Here is a 22138-nt window from a genome sequence, read left to right as displayed (position 1 = left end):
TCATCTCACATTTCTCAACATTAACTTTCATCTATCTGCCCAATCTACAAACTTATCTATATTCTCCTTAAGTCACATACAGTTCTCTTCAGTTAACCACACTCTTATACTCCTTATTTCTAATCCAGATCATTTATGTGTTTTGCAAATAACTATGGTTCCAAATTGTCTCCTGGGGGACACCACCTGTTACATCCTTCCAGTCCGATAAACATTCTGTATTCCACTCCTCTCTGTCTTGTGTCCTTTAACAAACTTCCTATCTATTCTGTCCCATTCCCTTTAATAATCGATGTCTCCTGTAATTTTTTTTGGTCGAGCGGCCCATTCAAGTGTTTGCTCATGCGTGGTTATTCCAATTGAAAAGCCGCGAGCGGCCTGCGAGGGAGCCACTGCCCACTGTGCTACACAGCTTACGGGAACATTGAATAGAATGTGCCAAAAAGGCATTTGATAAAGTGGCAGATTTCCCCTCTTTCAAAAAAAATTAATGGGAAGACAATGGCCTAGAAATTGGGGTTGTTTGTGCTTCCCGTTGGAGTGCTAATAGGGCGCAAATGACTTTCACCCAGGCGTGGTACCGCTAACGACTCCTGCTAAATTCCGCAGTAACTTGCAGCGCCGGTGATGACAACGTCATCATCACTGTGCGCAGTGCCTGGTCATCGCCCCGGAACAAAAATTGGAGTGTGCCCCCTGAAGCTACGCTGGGCGATGCCAGCAACAGCTTCAGGGGACATGAACCAGGCTGCAGGCTGCTCACGGGGTGATACTTAAAGGGGAGGTGATGGCCATTAAAAAAAAAAGCCAAATTTCTTCTATGCCCCATTGGCACTGCAAAGGTGGGGTCTGTACCACGATTATTCAGCCCAGCACTCTGCTTGAGTGCTGGGCAGTTGGCATGGTACCCCCGCTCCCGGTGGCCCAGGGAGGCCCGTTTCCTCACTGCAGAGTTTGTAGCTGGGGCCTTTCCCTTTAATGAGGGGATGAGCCCCTTCTACGTGGCAGCGCTACACGGCCCAGTGCGTCGCGCTGTGTCCCGCTCCTGACCCATCCACCTCATTAACTGCCCCAGAAAGGAAGTGGAGTGTGTAATTTTGTGTTCCATTTCCTTTTGGGGGTGGTAACCCAAATTTTGAACGCGGTGGGACTTCCACACCTGGCACAAAATGTCCCATCTCCTGGATGTTACTGCCCCAAACAGGGCGCAACAAAATTTCACCCGCAATATCCGTAAATCTTATTGTGTACTCAAACTGCAAAATTTTTAAAAACTAATTGTTTGACACCCACCATTGCATTTTGCTAAAATCCTGGAGACAACTCTGCAGACCATCCATGCACAATATGAACTTCAAAGGTTAGAGGAAACCTTGAAGATTACCACTGCAGACAGGTAGAATCTTAACAGAATGAGTTATGTGACATTGTTAATGTAAGTCATTCACACCAGCAAGATGAGATGCTGTCAGTATATTGCAGCATCAGTCAAACATCACTGTCTTTTGTTTCCATACATGATAGTCATTTAAATGACTAAGTCCTTGAGATAAAAATAGTATCCCTGTTCAAAAGCATTAATTCGTCAAAGGAATCTGTCTTTAAATATCATGAGGATAAGAAGATAAAATATTCAGATGAAACATGAATATAATTAAGGTTAGAACAACAAGAACTGAGACACTTCACAATGCTGATTTAATATATTAAGTATACTGGGGGGTTTACAGTATAATTTATGTAACTTTTTTTGAAGCACAGTACTATGTTGGATATGTCCTAAACAACAATATGCTAACTTTATGTTTGGAATTAGTTTATGACCAGCAATTAGGAGCGCTATATTTAACTATCTGATATAAATAATTATTCATTAATATTTGGACTACGCATTTATTTTCAATGCTTAGATGGCCTAATATATGAAGCATGGAGGGAATATATTTGTCAACCCCCACTTCTTTAACAATTATCGGAACAAGGTCCTGTGGTATTATTCTACTGAGACAAATACCTTTTATCCCAACTTCTTATGTTGCTAGGAAATCATTTACAAGTGCACCATCAAACAATACAGTGTAGTAATTATGAATAGTTGACAAGGAGAAGTGAACAATGAACAAGTCCATCTGAAACCTTACACTAATAAAGTCATTAAATGCTGCCCTTTCGATGGTTCTTTAAAACTTCTGAAGTTACAGGAATACACTAGCTTGTTTGTGAGGATACTGCTAAAGAATAAATGCTGTTGGCAGAACGCAGATCTAGTGTTAAACCATGCTGCAAATTGATCTAGACGTTCTGTTAAGGCTGAGCTGATATCAAAAGCTGTGGAGAAAAGGAGAAAATGAGAGTGTCCAACATAATCCAACGGTAATAGGAGCCCCAAAAAACCAGGAAGAAACAGTGGGAAAGTGACAAAGGGTCCAGATGTTGTGGAATCTTAATCTTTTGTAAAATAGTTTGTAAAGGACTCTACTGGGGGAGCCTTAAATAAGGCTGATACTTTAACTACCTCTTTCTAAACACAACATGCACAGACGAAACGTTTAGATGACTACTCTACTGGAAAACAGTTCAGATCATGTGCCCCTCTATCCCTCTCCACAGAACAACAATTAAACTCCATCTGTTTCCTAACTACCTACAGCGAAATCCCTATTCAGTCAGCTAAGCAGCAGGACAACATATAACTTTGGAAGCTGTGTCCTGCACAGAGGCCCACACCTGTAGTGGATTTGCAAGTGGGTCAAACGGGACTAGCACGGTCAACTGCTCTCCAACCAGGCATGCATCATTCAAAGCCCTGTTTGTGCCAAGGGTCAGCAGCTGTGAATATGGTTAATTACTTGATGATTAGGAATGACAGGTGAGGAAAACCTGCTGCTGAAAGGTGCCCAGGCTACTTAACACCCAAGGCTGCATGGCAGATGCAGGAGAAGGAGGGGCGCAAATCCCAACATGCACACTATATTGCCCTGCAGCTATAAATACCCAATAAATACAATACCAATGTTCTGAAATCCTACATGCAAGTGAGTTGTTAACAAACACTATTCACAAATATCATTAACTCTTTCTGGGGATTGTATGTTAGATGACATGTGTCAATTCTGTTTCAGACTAATTATTAGGTGTTTTTTTTAAATCTATCACCAACAAATTATCGTGACAAATATACAAAAGCACAGCTGCTTAAAGGACTATCAAAAATAAATTTAAAAGAACTATAAATGCCACTGGTTGTTATTTTGTTGAGTAAATTTCCAATACCACTTTTCAATAGCAAATGTATTTCAAATTTGTTACTTAAAAATCTTGAACTAATAAATGAATAGCAAAACAAAACAACTCCGGGCAACCTATTCAGGACGAGCAATATAGATGGCTGGGAGGGATATTCCTACTGGGCCAAATTGTGGGGCAAGGCAGAGTTCAATAATAAAACAGAAGTATGACTGTACTTTACACCTGCAATATCCCATCGACAATTAATCTGTCACACTTGAAATTAATTTTCACAATAAAGGAATACTTCAGAATAACGTACTGTAATTAACGTGAGGCATCATTAGAAAAATACCACCTGTATCTATTATTAAAAGTTTTATATCATTAAATGTAATATTGGCCCATAATTTGCAGTCAGCAGCGAAGCAAAGGCGTTCGCCGCTGGCCCCGAATAAGCTTCCCATAAAGATCTCACGATCTCTGACGAGAAGTTTGGCTTTTTCACCCTTCATTTGGTTTCTGCGCTCTGTAATGGGAATTCAATAGTGCGAGCTGCTGTAACGTTAACAAGCTGTCGAAGCAGCCAATCACAATGCAGAATTCTCAGACAGGGAAGCAGGATGTGCATAAGCTCCTTCTATTCTGACCTTTTAAAAATGTTACAGCGAGCAAAAACAAAGATTGGGGCTCTCCTCTGGGGAAAAGGTAAACCTGAAATAAAGATGAACAAACTTTTGAAAAATACACATTTTTTTTTAAAGTTACTTAAAAATTGTAATTTTCATCATTACCGGCTAAGGTGGGGAGGTCACAGTGCAACCAATATTGGAGCAGTGAATGACAAACCGCAACTTCAGGATTTCCACGATGGGATGCGCGCGCGCTAAATTCTGAATTTGTGGTTAGTTTCAAAGGGGTAATAACAGCAAAAGCTGTTCGTTCGCTGTACTTACCCACCGTAAATTCCAGGCCATTGTGTTTATAATATTTTAAGATTATAACCAGCTTTCAATGATGCTGAATGGTCCATGGTGTTATGTGGTGAGCATGGCTCAAATTGCAAAGCTGATCCAATGTATCCGGGCAACACCACGAACCAATCAGATGCTCTCCATTAATTTTTGCTCCATTCCTGTCCATTGTATTATAAGGAAAGGGTTAATCAGATTGATTTGAAGTATGCTAATGCAACACTGCTAATGATTTTTCTTTATATTGAAGTAAAGGTTTGCTTTTAGCCTTTGTTAGTTAAGTAGCGAAGTCTGATTCTTAAATAGTAATATTTTAAAATAGTGAAAAGTTTACAGCAATTCACATGTTGTAACCACCTGCTTAATGATAACAGTTAGTGGGAAACATGGGTAAGAAAGGTTTCAGAGCTACAGGGCAGGCAGAAAAGCTCCCTTTGTTGATTCATTTGGAGTGAGGCCATTAAGCCTTGCTTAAGATAAGCACCTGCCTGAGAAAGTAGACAGCCTATAGCCTGGAAAGTTAGGGAGTGTGACGCAAGGAAAGGGAGTTAGAAACAGAGGGCCCAAGTTTCGAGCCGCGCCTAGAACGGCGCAGTCCCAACCTGGACGCCCATTTTTCGCGCCACAAAAAAACCTCCAGATTCTCCACCTCCCTGCAGGTCCTCTGGCCCTCGGCGCAGCGCAGCAGAAGCTGTAGGGGGCGGAGCCAGGTCCCTGCACTGAAAACAGTGCCGGGACCTCTGCACATGCACGCGACAGTGGGCGCGCAAGTGCAGTAGCTCCAGGCGCCCGAAACTGTGTGGGAGGGGCCCGAAGCATGCATCCCCTAGCCCTGGGCGAATGGCCTCACTGGTGCTGCGTGAATAAGGCTCCTCCCATGGCCAGCTCCAGCTTCCTTCCGACCCAACTCCCGCTCCCCCCCCCCCCCACCCACCTCGGCCTCCGGACCCGACCCGACTCCCGCACCCCCCGCCCCCCCCCCCCCCCCCGACTCCTGACCCGACCCGACCCCCGCTCCCGGACCAGACTCCCGCTTCCCCCCCCGCCCCCGGACCGGACCCAACTCCCTCTTCCCCCCCCCCCCCCCCCCCCCCCCTCCCCCGGACTGGATCCAACCTGACCTCCCTCCCCCCCGACCCGACGCCCCTCTCCCTGACCCGAACCGAACCGACCTCCCTCCCACCACCCCCCGACCCAATGCCACCTACCTGTAAATCTGGTGCTGGGGACGGGCCCTGCCCGAAGTCTCGGGCCCGGCCCGTTCAGCCTCCCTCCCCCTTTCTCCTCCCTCCCCACCCCCCCCCCCATCTCCTTTCTCCCCCCCTCCCCTCGCTGTCAGAAACACAGACACTGACAGAGAATGAGAGACACACACAGACAGACAGAGAGATAGAGACACTGACAGAGACACACTGGGGGGGGGGGGGGCAGCATCCCAGCATGCTGTTGGAGGGCTCCCGGTGCTGCAGTCGGTAAGTAGAAAATGTTTTATTTATTGATTTAAAAAAAAACATTATTTCTTATTAATTTTTTTTGATTGATTTATTGGTTGATTTATTGATGTATTTATCATTTATTATTGATGATGGCTCTTTATTTGTAAAACTGAAGTGTTTAATGTTTGTAAACTTCCCTTTAAACCCCCCCACCCCCATTCCCTACGCCTGATTTGTAACCTACGCCTGATTTTCTAAAGTGTAGACAAGGTTTTTTCGAGCGTACAAAAATCTTCACTTACTCCATTCTAAGTTAGTTTGGTGTAAGTTTTCACTGACGAAACTTTGAAAACAGGCATAAGTGGCCGGACACGCCCCCTTTTGAAAAAAAAATTCTGTTCCAAAGTGAAACTGTTCTAACTGACTAGAACTGGAGCAAACTAAATGACGAGAATTCCGATTTCTAAGATGCTCCGTTCTACACCAGTTGCTCCTAAAAATCAGGAGCAAATCATGTGGAAACTTGGGGCCAGAGATACTGTGCATCCATGTCACTCATTGTAACATGGATCTGTAGCTGCAAGGACAGCACATAATTAAATCAGGGTTGAATGATAACTATGTAATGTAACTATGAAACATGTAAATTGTCACAGAAGTGAGAAAAAATTATAAAGTGGGTGCTGGAACAGATGCTTTAGAATTCAATTAACCTGTATACTGAGCTCGGAACAATAACATGTTTGAATTCTCCAATTAAAATTCGCAAGATTGTATCTAACTGCTGCTGTTAAGTGTATATTTAGTTATTGTATGCCTAATAAATCTGTGACATCTGGCATTCAATGTTGCGAACCCTGTTGATTTGAGGAGTAAATTAGTAGGAATAGACACACTTATCCCTCCTCTAACAGTATTTCCCCATTTCCCTCTCCAATGATCCTCCACTCTGGACATTTTCATTTTGCCCTCCTTCTTGTGCGCCCTGGACCTGCCCCACTCCCGGGCCTACCCCAGGTGCTCCAGCTCTACTCTATTTCTTCCCAGGCCTACTCCCACGTGATCCATCTCTGCTCCACTCCTGTCCGACAATTGAGGCCCATCCACAGTATGTCAGCTCGGTTCCTTCTTACACTTGCAGCAATTGTAAGAGCAGCCCCATTTTCCACTGCTTTGCACAATTCAACATCTGCTCCCGAAACCTTCCCCAGCTTTACATTCCCATTCTGATCAGTCTCCCAGCTCCAATCGCCATGTCAGGGGTAGAGCAGGGTGTTGCTACAGATCAGGAGCGCAAGTTTTAAGAATGCAAAAGCTCATTCTTCTCCCCACCCCCACATATCACCTTTGGGCACATCTCTGCCCCATCCCTGCTTCTGCTTTAGTTACTGGACACCAGCCCACTTCTTCCTCCAACATTGGGCTCCATTCCCTCCTGACCTCTGCCTCAGATCTTTTGGTCACCCTGCTCCAGGTCCAGTCCAGACCCATGTTTTTGTTTCTCTTTATTCTCATGAAATGCAACAATTTCCAGACGTGTCAATACCAGTCAAGGCACTGCCCCTTCCCTTAAAATCTACTCCTTGGCCAAACTCCATGCCCTTGCTCTCTCCAGAACTGGTCTCATCATCATCATCATCTTAGGCAGTCCCTCGAAATGAGGATGACTTGCTTCCACGCCGAAAAGGGATGAGTTCACAGGTGTTTCAATGAAGGACCTGATATTCCGGATCTCGAACTACATCTTGAAGGGTGGAAAGATGCCTGGGCGTGGATTTAAAAAAAAAATGTGTGGTGGCCCTTGCACCCCAGCCACCACACGGGCTTGACAGAGCTAGGTCTTGGTCCAATGGCAAGTGGTCCTAGAACTGGTCTAACCCCACACTGGCTCCCAACCAAAACCTTGATCCCCAATTTCTCTTAAAATAGTAATTTTTTTCTCTCAAAGATATTAATTGAGTCCAAGTTTTATAAATAACAAAGAAATAATTTATCTAATTTCATGTTTTCATTTAAAAAAAAATTATACATAGAGAACAAAGGGCTTGAGAAAATTTTGAATGGCTTTGAGCAGTCATCTGAACCTTCAAATAAGACTTGTCTTACAATTGATGGAGTTCATAGGAGACGCTTTAGTCCATTTGTTATTTTTAGCCAGCAACAGCTGTCACAAAAGTCACAGGTGCAAGGTGCTTCATGTAGCTCAGATGGTGGCATCCGTAATGAAGGATTAATGTTGGTGACAGTTCCTTCACCATGTGTAAATAAAACGTACCCATGTGAACCTAGTTTTTGCTAAAACATTAATTTTATCAGCATGGAGACCCTCAAGTTGGACTTTTCTCCCTGCTAGGTCTTTCCAATGACGTCATTAACCAAGTCATTCCTCATATGGCTCCATAGTAAACAATAAAAGCTGTGACTTCAGACTGACCGTGCTATCATGTGACATCATTTGACTAACTGGAAAATTTGTATCCTCCGTCTGTAACTGTTTCCCCAGGCTCTCATGATTCCAGAGTATCTCTGAACAAAAAGTACTCTTACCCTAAATTTATCTTCTCACCAATAGCTTTAGAAACTATGCATAGTAAAGCCAATGTGTTCACAAAATTAAATAACTTGCTAAAAAAAGGTCATGACTGTGGATGTATGTTATAGCAAAAGTGATAGTGTATCCCAAAGTTTACGTAATAAATTTCCTCACCGCATTCATTTTAATTGCCCCAGTTTCTCAAGTGTTTGTTTCAGGTGGTTTGTTCTTTTTAAATCAGCGTTCCCATTTAAAAAAAACATATAAATTAGCTTCTGTTGAAGCAGCATACAAACTAGCTTTGCTCATTTCATCTGTGATAATAAAAATATAAGAAATAGGAGCAGGTGCAGGCCATACCACCCTTCGGGCCTGCTCCTCCATTCAATAAGATCCTGTCTGATCTTCGACCTCAAATCCACTTTTCCACCCGATCCCCATATCCCATGATTCCCTTAAGAATCACCTTATTGCCCACTCACTTAACAGGTCTATATCTCTTTGGAGACTCTGTCCTCCTCACAGAACTACGATAGGTATGCATAAAGGAGAAGTCACGTCTAGCTGGAGTATTTTGTTCAGAGGACACCACATTTATTTCAAGGAAGAGACACTGATTAATTTTAAAACTTTTTTTTAATGTTTCAGGGAAAATTGATCTACAGACTATCAGTATGATGATACCAGACAGGAGTTTATACAATTATTCTTTGTAAGGGTTTAACTACTATCCACCTATGTTTAAAATCTTGCACTTCCTATCTGCACTGCTCGCCATACTGTTAGCACATTTTTGTCATACTTCGTCAACTTTTATCATTATAAATTCCTATCCCAACATTTATAATAGAGTCATCTCTGTGATTACATGATCTGACCACTCGGTTCCCACAACTGTCTCAAAACACTTCCTGAATTTTTTTTCCCCAGCTACCTTTTTTTCTTCTGTCACTGAAATGTATACAAAACAAAGGAACACAAGTCCATTAAACACATTTTCTGAACTACAAGGAAGGTCAGACCTCCTTCCCTTCCAGGCTGCTCTGTAATACCCACAATATGGAGTACCCCCAATCAGTTCTATTGGAAACAAAGGGCCCATGAATTCAGGCTGGCTTGAGAGAGGCACAGCCTTGACGAACCATGTTGGGGTAAGTGCCCAACTGATTGCATGCTGGGGTCGTGGAACTCTAGATCAAGGGTCCAAAGTCACAGTCTCCAGTGATGCCAATAAAGCTGCTAAAGGATATTCTCCATCAGCAATATCAAACAAAATTCTTACAAATAAGTATATATAAAAAATATTTTCTCTTTAGAAAATGGAGAGCAGTTAGATGGCATAGTATTCACCTTAGGGTTTATTCCTCCTTCAAGTAACATTAGATTTGGATCAGAGCACAGTTATTGTGTGCAATGCATTTTTTTCCACTTACACTGCTTTGGTAAGAAATAAGAAGCTCCAATTTAAAAAAAAAAATGAATGCAAGTTAGAGAATAAAATTCAGTACCTTGCTCTGTTAGCTTCTCTTGTCATATCCCATGCCCAAGTGATAAAATTTTGACTGAGGTAGGAGACAATAGATTCAGCACACAGCAGTTGGGAACAGAACACATTTGTAAGAACACTGTCATCATGATGGAGGTAGATGGCAAGCAGCTTTCTCTGATTAAAAAAAAAGACAGATTAATGGTCTTAAAATTGCTAATACAAGCTACCCTTCACTGTAACATCGTTTAATCATACAAAAATATATTGTTTACATTACTGCCTTCATTAATACAGAAACTATACAGAATATCCTCACTGTAACAGGGATTTTTGCATAGCTCCCAGATACCACATTATATAAGCTTTGTGTACTTCACACTTACAAAATACAGATGAAGTTTCACAAATCACATAAAAGTAATGGAGCACACACAATAAAAACAAATTTTAGTTCATACAATTTTTCTTTCCAAATTAAAGTTTGTCCAGTTCATTTGAATGTTTTAATTGCTCCATAAATTCTACATCTTATAATTATTTCATATATTCTACAGAAAAATCCCATATGAATTGCAACATTTTAGATCTTTGCTTCTCTGGTTTTTAAAAAAGTGTTGGTTCTCAAACTGAGATACAGGAAATAGATATTTTGACTTATTTTAGAGTGAATGGCTTTGTTAAGTTTCTCTTTCTAACGGGACATTAATATTTCATTATACAATGGAATTCTGAGGAATGCATAAGTAGTTTGCTGAGAAATGTTATGCTGGATTATGCTTGGATCAAGATTTTTATAAATTGCAGCTAAAAATTACTAATTAGCAAATCTTTATATCATAACCCATTTAAATCATTCATTGATCAGTTTAACGTCAACAAAAATACAAAACATTTAATGCAAATTTTCCACAAAAGAGATTTGACTTCTAAAATATGTTGCAGTCACTAGATAAAATCTGGCAAGAAATTAAATGCGCTCAAAGTGGGGTATGCTTTTTCTGTCGATTGAAAATTGTGCATCTATACTTCGATACCATACCATAGAATTGAATAGGTACATCAGGCTATATGCTTAGATCAAATTATTGTGGAGAGATAGGAGTAGCAAGATTAGGGTTTCTGATGCATGAAATAAAAAATGAAGAATGCTTATTGAATAATGTAAAATTTAACAGTAGTAACTATGGAATATAGCCATAGGTGCATACAATTGTTTTCTATTATTATAAAATCATCGAAGTTTACAGCATGGAAGGAGGCCATTTCAGCCCATTGTGTCCATGCTGGCCAACAAGAGGCTATCCAGCCTAATCCCACTTTCCAGCTCTAGGTCCGTAACCCTGCAAGTTACGGCACATCAGGTGAACATCCAAGTACTTTTTAAATGTGGTGAGGGTTTCTGCCTCTACCACCCTTTCAGGCAGTGAGTTCCAGACCCCTGCAACCCTCTGCGTGAAGAAATTTCCCCTCAAATTCCCTCTAAACCTACTAACAATTACTTTAAATCTATACCCCTGGTTGTTGACCCCTCTGCTAAGGGGAATAGGCCCTTTCTATCCACTAAATATAGGCCCTCATAATTTTATACACCTCAATGAGGTCTCCCCTCAGCCTCCTCTGTTCCAATGAAAACAAATCCAGCCTATCCAATCTGTCCTCATAGCTAAGATTCATGACTCCCGGCAACATCCTCGTAAATCTCCTCTGTACCCTCTCCAGTGCAATCATGTCCTTTCTGCAATGTGGTGACCAGAACTGCACGCAGTACTCCAACTGTGGCCTAACCAGTGTTTTATACAGTTCAAGTATAATCTCCCTGCTCTTGTATTCTATGGCTCGGCTAATAAAGGCAAGCATTCCGTATGTCTTCTTAACCACCTTATCTACCTGGCCTGCTACTTTCAGGGATCTGTGGACATGCACTCCAAGATCCCTTTTCCTCTACACTTCTCAATATCCTACTAGTCACGATTACTTGGAGCTCAAGGGAGGAAAGGAGTTTCTGGAATTTATCATCCAACAGAGCGCTCTGCTCACCGAGGAGAACAAGGAGAGTTCTGAAAGCGAAGAATGCAACATAATGGCGGCAGTGGTTACGGATAACTATTTAAGGAGACTGTGATACAGCTTTCCACATTTTATGAAAGAATGAATTTGCATTTATACAAGGTCTTTCACAACCTCAGGACACTCCAAAGCACTTTACAACCAATGAAGTACTTCTGAAGTGTAGTTCATAGAATCATACAACACAGAAGGAGACCACTCAGTCCATTATGCCTGTGCCGACTGGTCTAATTAGTCCCACTCCCGTGCTCTTTTCCCGTAGCCTTGTTTACCGATGCTCAGCTTGGGTTCCGCCAGGACCACTCAGCGCCAGACTTCATTACAGCCTTTGTCCAAACATGGACAAGAGAGCTGAATTCCAGAGTTGAGGCGAGAGGGACTGCCCTTGATATCAAGGCAGCATTTGACAGAGCATGACATCAAGGAGCCCTAGTAAAATTTATGTCAATGGGAATCAGGGGGAAAACTCTCCACTGAGTGGAGTCATACCAAGCACAAAGGAAGATGGTAGTGGTGGTTGAAGGTCAATCATCCCGCCCCAGGACATCCCTGCAGGAGTTCCTCAGGGCAGTGTCCTAGGTCCAACCATCTTCAGCTGCTTCATCAATGACCTTCCCTCCATCATAAGGTTAGAAGTGGGGATGTCTGCTGATGATTGCAGAGTGTTTAATTCCATTCGCAACTCCTCGGAAAATGAAGCAGTCCATGCAGCAAGATCTGGATGACATTCAGGCTTGGGTTGATGAGTGACAGGTTATATTCACGCCACATAAGTGCCAGACAATGACCATCTCCAACAAGCAAGAGTCTAACCACCTCCCCATGATATTCAGCGGCATTACCATCACCGAGTCCCCCACCTTCAACATCCTGCAGGTCACCATTGACCAGAAACTTAACTGGACCAGCCACATAAACACAGTGGCCACAAGAGCAGGTCAGAGGCTGCGTATTCTGTGGCGAGTGTCTCACATCCTGACTCCCTAAAGCCTTTCCACCATCTATAAAGGCACAAGTCAGGAATGTGATGGAATACTCTCCACTTGTCTGGATGAGTGCAGTTCCAACAACACTCAAGAAGCTCGATCCAGAACAAAGCTGCCCGCTTGATTGGCACCCCATCCACCACCTTCAACATTCACTCCCTCCACCACCGCTGCACCATGGTTGCAGTGTGTACCATCTATAAGATGCACTGCAGCAACTCGCCACGGCTTCTTCGACACCATCTCCCTAACCCGCGACCTCTATCACTTAGGACAAGGGTAACAGGTGCATGGGAACACTATCACCTGCAAGTTCCCCTCCAAGTTACACACCATCCTAACTTGGAAATATATCACCGTTCCTTCATCGTTGCTAGATCAAAATCCTGGACCTCCCTCCCGAACTTCAACCACAAGGACTGCAGCGATTCAAGGCGGCGGCTCACCACCATCTTATCAAGGGCAATTAGGGCCTTGCCAGTGACGCCCACATCCCGCAACAAATAAAAAAAATGTCCTTTTCAAGTACATATCAAAAAGTTGATGATGTAATGTAGGGAGAAACAGCAACCAATTTCCACACAGCAAAGTCCCACAAACAGCAATGAGACAAATAACAGGTAACTTTTTTTTTTAAAGTGATGTTGGTTGAGGAATAAACATTGGCCAAGATATCAGAACTACTGCCCTGGTGTTCTTCAAAGAGTGCCACAGGATCTTTTACAAGTATATGGGGCCTTGGTTTAAAGTCTCATCTGAAAGACAGCACCTCCAACAGTGTAACACTCCTACAGTTCTGAACTAGAGTGCCAGCCAGAGTTATGTGCTCAAGTTCTGGAGTGTGGCTTGAACCCACAAGATTCTGACCCAGAGTCAAGAATGCTACCACTGAGCCAAGGCCAATACCAATTACACATCTAGTAGAGTAACATTTCACACAAACTGGGACATAAATTAAGCACCATCTATTTATTGAATGGTTACCAAACTGCTCTGCAAAACAGGTTTTCAGCTTTTGTTACCATCAGTGACACAAACATCCACTTAAACATTAAATCACAAAGATGAAGAATGTCACTAAAATATGTATCTGGTACATTTTTGTAGCTTGAAAGCTTTGCAGTTTTCAGTGTAAATACAACAAGTTATACTGACTAAATCTGAACTTGGAAGTCACATATTGCTGCTACACACTTTCGGATAGGATATAAAACATGTTGATGGCCTTGTGGTGCTTAATTAAAAAGAGGCAGAAGATCAGCCAGTCTGTTCTGTAGCTCATCCATTTCAAAGCCCAGTGTGCAATATCCAGGTTACTCCACTAGAATCCCTGCTATTGTATGAAGGTTGTTAGAGAAGGAGGGCAAGGCTATGTTTACTCAATGATTAGGCTTCAGAATAAGCTTCTAGCTCCTAGAGAGACAGCTACCCACTCATTCATTGGGCCAATTCAAAAGCCTGGAAAGATTAAACACCCATGCTGAGAAGGCAACCAAATGCAGGCAGAAAAAAGAAATAAAAATTCTTTAAAAACTCTTAGATGACTTCATTATTTTCTGCATACGAAACTTTAAGTCTGTGTTTAGTTAGTGAAAAACCCACATTGACCTTTTCTAAACCCTTAATCTGTTCTTTGTAGTACTGTTGCTTTGTGGCAAGCGGATGGTTTTCCTCCTCTCTTTTCACTATAAGCTATTAGAAAAGGTCTTGTGAAACTGTCACACTACTTAAGGATAAATTCCTATCTCAGCTCCCCCTCACCAAATACTACATATAAAACAGAGAAGCACCGTGTGTATTATAGGAAATCAGACTACACACTGCTTATACTGCACCTAGGATGATTCCAGTGTAGCAGTTACTGAAAAAGTGAAAGATCTGGACTAGGTCTTGCATCTTTTGAACACAGGACACACTACTGGGTATCAGATCATCATTTGGTAATTCACTGTTGCCAGGAGACAATGTGATGCGCAACAAAAACAGCTCTTATCACTCGGGAAGCATGTTTACTTTGCACTATTATAATGGAACGAATCCTACAGTGAGAGGAGTTTCTATGTTAACTATGGAATGTGGAATGTATGCACTACAAAATACCTATGCTAAATGATTTGGAACATATTGTTGTGTGAATACAGCTTCATTTAGCAAGTTACAACAGATAGGTTCAAAAACTGCAAGCATATTTTCTTTTTTTATTATTCATTCACGAGATTTGGGCATCGCTGGTAAGGCCAGCATATATTGTCCATCCGGAATTGCTCTGGAGAAGATGAGCTGCCGCTTTGACAACTGATTGGCTTGCTTGGCCATTTCAGAGGGCAGTTAAGAGTCAACCACATTGCTGTGGGTCTGGAGTCATATATAGGCCAGCCGATTTCCTTCCCTAAAGGAGATTAGTGAACCATAAGGGTTTTTATGACAATCCGGTAGTTACATGATCACCGAGGGTCTATGGAGCATCCTCCTCCGTTTCGGATGCCCCCAAAAGTTCGTCAACATCCTCCGCCTGCTCCACAACGACATGCAGACCGTGATCCTTACCAACGGATCCATTACAGACCCAATCCACATCCAGACCAGGGTCAAACAGGGTTGAGTCATCGCCCCAACCCTCTTCTCAATCTTCCTCACTGCCATGCTCCACCTCACAGTCAACAAGTTCCCTGCTGGAGTGGAACTAAACTACAGAACCAGTGGGAAACTGTTCAACCTTCGTGGTCTCCAGGCCAGGTCCAAGATCACCACAACCTCTCGTCGAGCTACAGTACGCGGACGACGCCTGCATCTGCGCACAGAGGTTGAACTCCAGGACATAGTCGATGTATTTACTGAGGCGTACGAAAGCATGGGCCTTACGCTAAACATCCGTAAGACAAAGGTCCTCCACCAGCCTGTCCTTGCCGCACAGCACTGTCCCCGTCATCAAGATCCAAAGCACAGCCTTGGACAACGTGGACCATTTCTCATACCTTGGGAGCCTCCCATCAATAAGAGCAGACATTGATGACGAGATCCAACACCGCCTCCAGTGTGCCAGTGCAGCCTTCGGCCACCTGAGGAAAAGTGTGTTCGAAGACCAGGCCCTCAAATCTGCCACCAAGCTCATGGTCTACAGGGCTGTAGTAATATCCACCCTCCTGTATGGCTCAGAGACATTGACCATGTACAGTATATACCTCAAGTCGCTGGAGAAATACTACCAACCAACGATGTCTCCGCAAGATCCTACAAATCTCCTGGGTGGACAGACGCACCAACATTAGCGTCCTCGACCAGGCCAACACCCCCAGCATTGAAGCACTGACCACACTTGATCAGCTCCGCTGGGCAGGCCACTTTGTCCGCATGCCAGACACGAGACTCCCAAAGCAAGCGCTCTACTCGGAACTCCTTCCCGGCAAATGAGCCAAAGGTGGGCAGAGGAAACGTGATAAGGACACCCTCAAAGCCTCCCTGATAAAGTGCAACATCCCCACCGACAACTGGGAGTTCCTGGCCAAACACCGCCCTAACTGGAGGAAGTGCATCCGGGAGGGCACTGAGCACCTCGAGTCTCGTCATCCAAAAGCATGCAGAAATCAAGCGCAGGCAGCGGAAAGAGCGTGCGGCAAATCTGTCCCACCTTCCCTTACCCTCAACGACTATCTGTCCCACTTGTGACAGGGTTGGTGGCTCTGGTATTGGACTGTTCAGCCATTTAAGGACTCATTTTAAAAGTGGAAGCAAGTCTTCCTTGATTCCGAGGGACTGCCTATGATGATGACATGGTCACCATTACTGATACAGGGTACTAGCTTTTTATAATTCCAGATTTATTTTGCTGAATTTAAATTCCCCAGCTGCAGTGGTGATTTGAAATCTTGTCTCTGGATCATTAGTCCAGGTCTATGGATTGAGAGTCCAGTAACATTAGCACTATGCTGCTGTTCCCTTGTAAGGTTAATAAAGGACATTTTCCATTTCAACAAATTCAGAATTTAGCTTTTTTCAAGCTACAGGTACTAGCAATTCTTCAGGCTACTTGCAAATAATGAGCTTGTATTTCTCATGAAGTCTCAGACTGCTGCTAGAGGTCTTGGGTTCCAGTCTCCAAGAGGATGTCTAGTCCAGTTTCAAAAGGTTGGGGGAATAGGATAGAATAAGTGATGTACGTACAGCTTCACTGCACTCATTGCTGTTCTCATGCTGAGGGACTGCATGAGAACAAACTATCCGAAATTCTAGGCCAACAATTTTTTTCCAATGTAATGGGGATTTGAATTAAAAAGTTAGCTAAGCTCAATTTGGAAAAAATATCTCCCTTACACAGATATGTAATTGAATACTTGATTCAAAATATGTTCATTAAATCACTGAAAAAAGATCTAGTTATGAAAGGATTGAAGGTTACAGGAATAAGGAGATATCTGCAACATGACTTTTAAAAAGCATGCTATGAAAAGAGACTATTTTATTAAATAGAAGAGAATGATATGTACCCCAGAAGTTTCCTTCATCTACAGGTAGCTGAAAAGCAAATATAACTAGATATATAAAAACAAACTGGGTTTCTGTTATCTACATAGCAGGTCCGACAGATAATGGAGGATCAATCATTTCCCATAACAAGGAGGGCCTATAAACTCTGAGTGACAAGTTTACAAGACAGGATACTGTGAGCAATAGCCCCTGGAGGATGCTCTTGAGTAGTCTGTTGTGTTACTCAAAAATTAGGCTTAGTGCCAAAGTGTCCTGGTGTTGGAACAGGTCAACTATGTCCAGTCAAAAAGACAAAGGCTGGAAAAACAAGATTTTTGTGCAGAATGCCAAGCAGTGCTTGGGACATTTTCCTCCACTGTTCACAGGTTTGATATTTCACATGTATGAAAACCAAAATATAAAAGTAGAGCTGTAACAAAAGCTCATCAATCAAGTTCTAAGCTTTGTATTTGCTCCAGTTTGTGCTTCCCTACATTTGATCTTACTTCTGTTCCTAATCTTCATCCTCCCTTTGGCTGCAAACATACTCCTCCAAACACCACCGCCTCCATCAAAAATAGTGTGTTACAACTTTGTGAAATAACACTAGTCGGTATTTTCGTGTGGTGTTCTATAATTAAATAGAAACTTAAAGGTCTATTGGAAACTAAACAAACCAGAGAACAAGCTATTACCAGTGATGGATTTCAGGTGTTCCTCTAATCATACAAAAGACCACCCAAATAATTCCCACTTGTAGTGCTCAGGAGTTTCATTTTTTACACTCGTAAAATAATTTTAATTCTTTCCAGTATTTATGAAAAATAAAGCAGACCACAAACAAGCAAACACCCACAAACCTCCTTGTCCCCAGCATCAAATCTGCTAGGTCACTTCAATACACACTCCATTACCAAGAGAGCATTTCAACGTCACTAGGCTTTACACTGTATAAATCCAAACATCTTGATGAACTTTTTGTATTATCTTTGAAAGAAAATACATAATCTTAAAGAAAACACACATTTTTCCCGACATCTTCCAAAGCATGGGCAATGCTCCAAATCAACGTAAACCTGCGTTTATTATTTTTTATTTTCCAAAACCTGTTTGCAAGTTTCTTGATATGTATGTATTTAACATCAGATAAAAACAACCAATGTATAATAGTGAATATTAGTTTTAATTTGTTACATTGTTATCTGCATTAAATTTGAAAGAATTCCACTGTGCAACACAAACCCAAAGCATAGACTTTGCAATGTACAGAAAGCCTGATTCCAGTATCAACACTCAGTCCAAACCTGATTTGAGAAAGAGTGTTTTACTATAACACTACCTTGTCGAACAAAACAAACCTTTTTAAATCACCATTTTTATAAAAGCTATAATTTTGGACAATTAAATTTTTTAATTTAGATTAATTCACAGGAAGACAATGTTAAAAATGGGAAATTTCCGATAAACATTCTATAGAAATCTCGATCCAAGCATTATGTTTTTTGTCATTTGTTGGGATTCAACTATAAGATTTTAAAAAAAAGACAGTCAAGTGAAAATAGAAAAGATAAAGAATGGTCAAATGGCCCATCACTCTAATCTGTACATAATCAGTTTAAAGCATCCTGATTAGATGAACTGTGAGTGGCATCGTGAGAAAGACTTAATCAAGTGTAGTGTTTTACTTAGCGATTAAGTATATATCAATTGATGGTATTCCAAAATCCTTAGTAATCTAGCCACTCAAATAAACATTTAATGAGTTTAGGTTCAAAAACCCTGGCAGTGGATTTAGGTGAAAACAGATTTCAAGCACCATATTTTTTTTCTTCCTTTTATGTGACTAGCAGTTTAAAAGAATTTTTTCTTTTACGAGAGAAATTAATTGCAGAATTTGAAATCTAACTTTGTAAAGAAAAAGCATTTCTACATTTTATATAAAATTTGAAACCATTGACATTCTATAAGGATGGCCCACTGTATAAAATAATTGCTTCATAATGAAGAAGCAGAATTTGTGTTGTTGGAAAACAACTGTTAATCTTGACCAGCAAAAGAGCAACACTGACTTTATTTGAAATTTAAATAAACGAACCGAACATTCCTGAGGCCGGAGCGAATGACTCGGCAAGTTTTGTGTTAGAATAGGGGAAAGTACTTTATTTCCAGCCTTAAAGCTTTGATTAACTTAAAATAACCGACTTAACTAAAATAATGTACTTTAAATTTAGCTTAAGGTCCCCTACTCCATATCACTTATCACTTACTATAACCAATTCTACATGTTTCAAGAGGAAACATTCTAATACACTTCTATTTTAAGAAAGCATTTTTGTTTCTCTTTCTAAGGAGATACAAATCAGGAGCTTATAACGAGTTACATTTTTATTTAGCTTTTCTATCGTGAACATTTAACAACTTAAATTTTGTTCTCACTCCAAATATCTTCTGAAATTAAGAACTGCTAGTTATCCAGCCAAATACACATATTTTACTGTATTGTTCCATAACCAGGATCTGGGGGGGGGGGGTGGTGGTAAGGAAGGAGATGCTGTCAATTTTTATATAGCCTTTGTTTAAAGACATAACCTATTCAAATGAAAGGATTGAAAAATTAATGCATATAGAGCGAATATCCTGAAAGGTCACTTACATCTCTGGCTTTTCCGTAGAATGCTTCTTGAAAGGCAGCCTCAAGTGATCCAATAAAGAACACAGGATGACAGTCACCATATCTGTTACGTGGCAAAGAAAATTAAGTTTGATTCATGCAAAAAAATGCACTGGTAGTGAATGGTCACATTACTTGAAGAACCTAAGAAATAGGAGCAGGAGCAGGAATAGGCCATACAGCCCCTCGAGCCTGCTCCGCCATTCAATATCATGGCTGAACCTTTACATCAACTCCACTTTCCCACCCTATCCCCATATCCATCGATTCCTTTAGTGCCCAAAAATCAATCGATCTCAGTCCTGAATATACTCAACAACTGTGCATCCACAGCCCTCTGGAGTAAAGAATTCCAAAGATTCACAACCCACAGTGAGGAAATTTCTCCATCTTCAGTATGAAATGGCCGACCCCTTATCCTGAGCCTATGACCCCCACTTCTGGACTCTCCACCATGGGAAACAACTCTCAGGATCTACACTGTCAATCTCCCTCTTGAAGAATCTTATATGTTTTATTGAGATCATCACTCAATCTTCTAAACTTGAGATAGTATAGGCTCATTCTACTCAATCTCTCCTCATCGGACAGCCCTCTCATCCCAGGAATCAATCTGGTGAACCTTTGTTGCACCCGCTCTATGGCAAGGATAGCCTTCTTTAGGTAAGGAGACCAAAACGATATACAGTGCTCCAGGTGTAGTCTCACCAAAACCCTATACAATTGCAGCAAGACTTCCTTACTCTTATACTGCAACCCCCTTGCAATAAAGGCCAACAAACTATTTGCCTTCCCAATTGCTTGCTGTACCTGCAAGTTAGCTTTCCGTGATTCGCATACAAGGAATCCCAAATCCCTCTGAATCCCAACATTTACTACTCTCTTACCTATTAAACAATATTTTGCTTTTCCATTCTTTCTACCGAAGTGGATAATTTCACACATCACCACATTATACCCCATCTCCCATCTTCTTGCACAATCACTCAACCATTTATATCCCTTTGCAGTCTCTCTACATCCTCTACACAGCTTACTTTTCGGCCTAGCTTTGCATCATCAGCAAATTTACATACATTACATTTGGTCCCTGTCATGTATTCAACTATCATTGTAACCCATGTATAAGCTGACCTAAGTTGTACACCTTGAGAACATTGACCACAAGGGGGTGAACTTGTGGGAGACACTCCTAACCTGGACTTTCAGGTATAAAAGGGGAAGCTCCACCCACCTTCATCACTTGAGGTCTTGGTAATAAAGGTAACTGGTCACAAAGTGACCTTCTCTCAAGTATGGGCTTCGTGTGCATTTATACTGTATAGTAAGGACATATCATTGGCGACGAGAAACTGGGATTTAAACCACGTGAGCATGGCCACTAGCAGCACAGAACTGTGTTGGTGACGATTGGGACGACTTTATTGAGAGACTACAGCAAAGTTGTGTCACTAAGGAATGGTTGGGACAGGATTCGGCTGACAAACGCAGAGCTCATCTCCTCACGGTTTGTGGATCCAGAATGTACTCCCTGATGAAGGAACTTCTAGTGTCAGAGAAGCCAGCGGACAAGACGTTCGAAGAGCTCAGTAAATTGATCGGGGAACACCTTAAACCGGCGAGCAGCATGCACATGGCGAGACACCGGTTTTACATGCACCGGCGGCAAGAAGGGCAAAGCGTTCCTGACTTCGTGGCAGATCTCCGGCGACTGGCGAGCCTATGCAAGTTCACAGATGCATGCAGAGCGGAGATGTTGCGAGACTTTTTTTTATTGAAGGCATTGGGCACACTGGGGTTTTCAGGACCAAAGACTTGACCTTGGAAGCGGCGGCTCTGATAGCCCAGATATTTATCTCAGGGGAGGAAGAGACCAGAATGACGTATGACAAAAATCTTGGCTCAAATGCGGCAAACGACCAGGGAGTCAACATTGTTAACACGGCACACAGTTCACTAGGCAGACAAGGGCAATCGGACATGCCCCAGCATGTAGTCGAACCCAAAGCGGGAATTCAACAGAGACAATGGCTAGCTGAATGGCGATTCATGCCATCGCAATGGACAATGCGACCAGGAATGAGGCCATCAACACCTGTTAATGGTGCGCTTAAGGACAGTTAGAGACGATCGACTGGTAATGGACCTTTTGTTTCCAACAACGGGCCCTCCAGCTCATGCTGGAGGTGTGGAGGCAAACACCCAAGCCAGAGCTTGCAGGTATCAGCAATATACCTACAGAAACTGCAACGTCAGCAATCACTTGGCGCATATGTGCAGGAAGCCTGCA

General features: G+C 42.1%; 1 protein-coding gene across 5 annotated transcripts in view; it reads right to left on the bottom strand.

The window, feature by feature from the left end:
• The window catches only part of faf1 (Fas (TNFRSF6) associated factor 1), a 521459-nt gene that overhangs the window by 173940 nt on the left and 325381 nt on the right, over nt 1-22138 (bottom strand). For all 5 annotated transcript variants that reach the window (XM_070886900.1, XM_070886901.1, XM_070886898.1 and 2 more), the window contains 2 exons: nt 19831-19912; nt 9680-9834 (listed from right to left, as the gene is read on the bottom strand). In XM_070886900.1, the coding sequence (XP_070743001.1) occupies nt 9680-9834; nt 19831-19912 (237 nt within the window). The remainder of the gene's footprint in view (nt 1-9679; nt 9835-19830; nt 19913-22138) is intronic.

The sequence above is a fragment of the Pristiophorus japonicus genome, chromosome 8, assembly GCF_044704955.1.
Source record: "Pristiophorus japonicus isolate sPriJap1 chromosome 8, sPriJap1.hap1, whole genome shotgun sequence".
In the NCBI taxonomy this organism is placed as follows: Eukaryota; Metazoa; Chordata; class Chondrichthyes; family Pristiophoridae; genus Pristiophorus; species Pristiophorus japonicus.
Note: the sequence above shows the minus strand (reverse complement) of the source record. Positions and strands in the feature narration are given on the sequence as shown.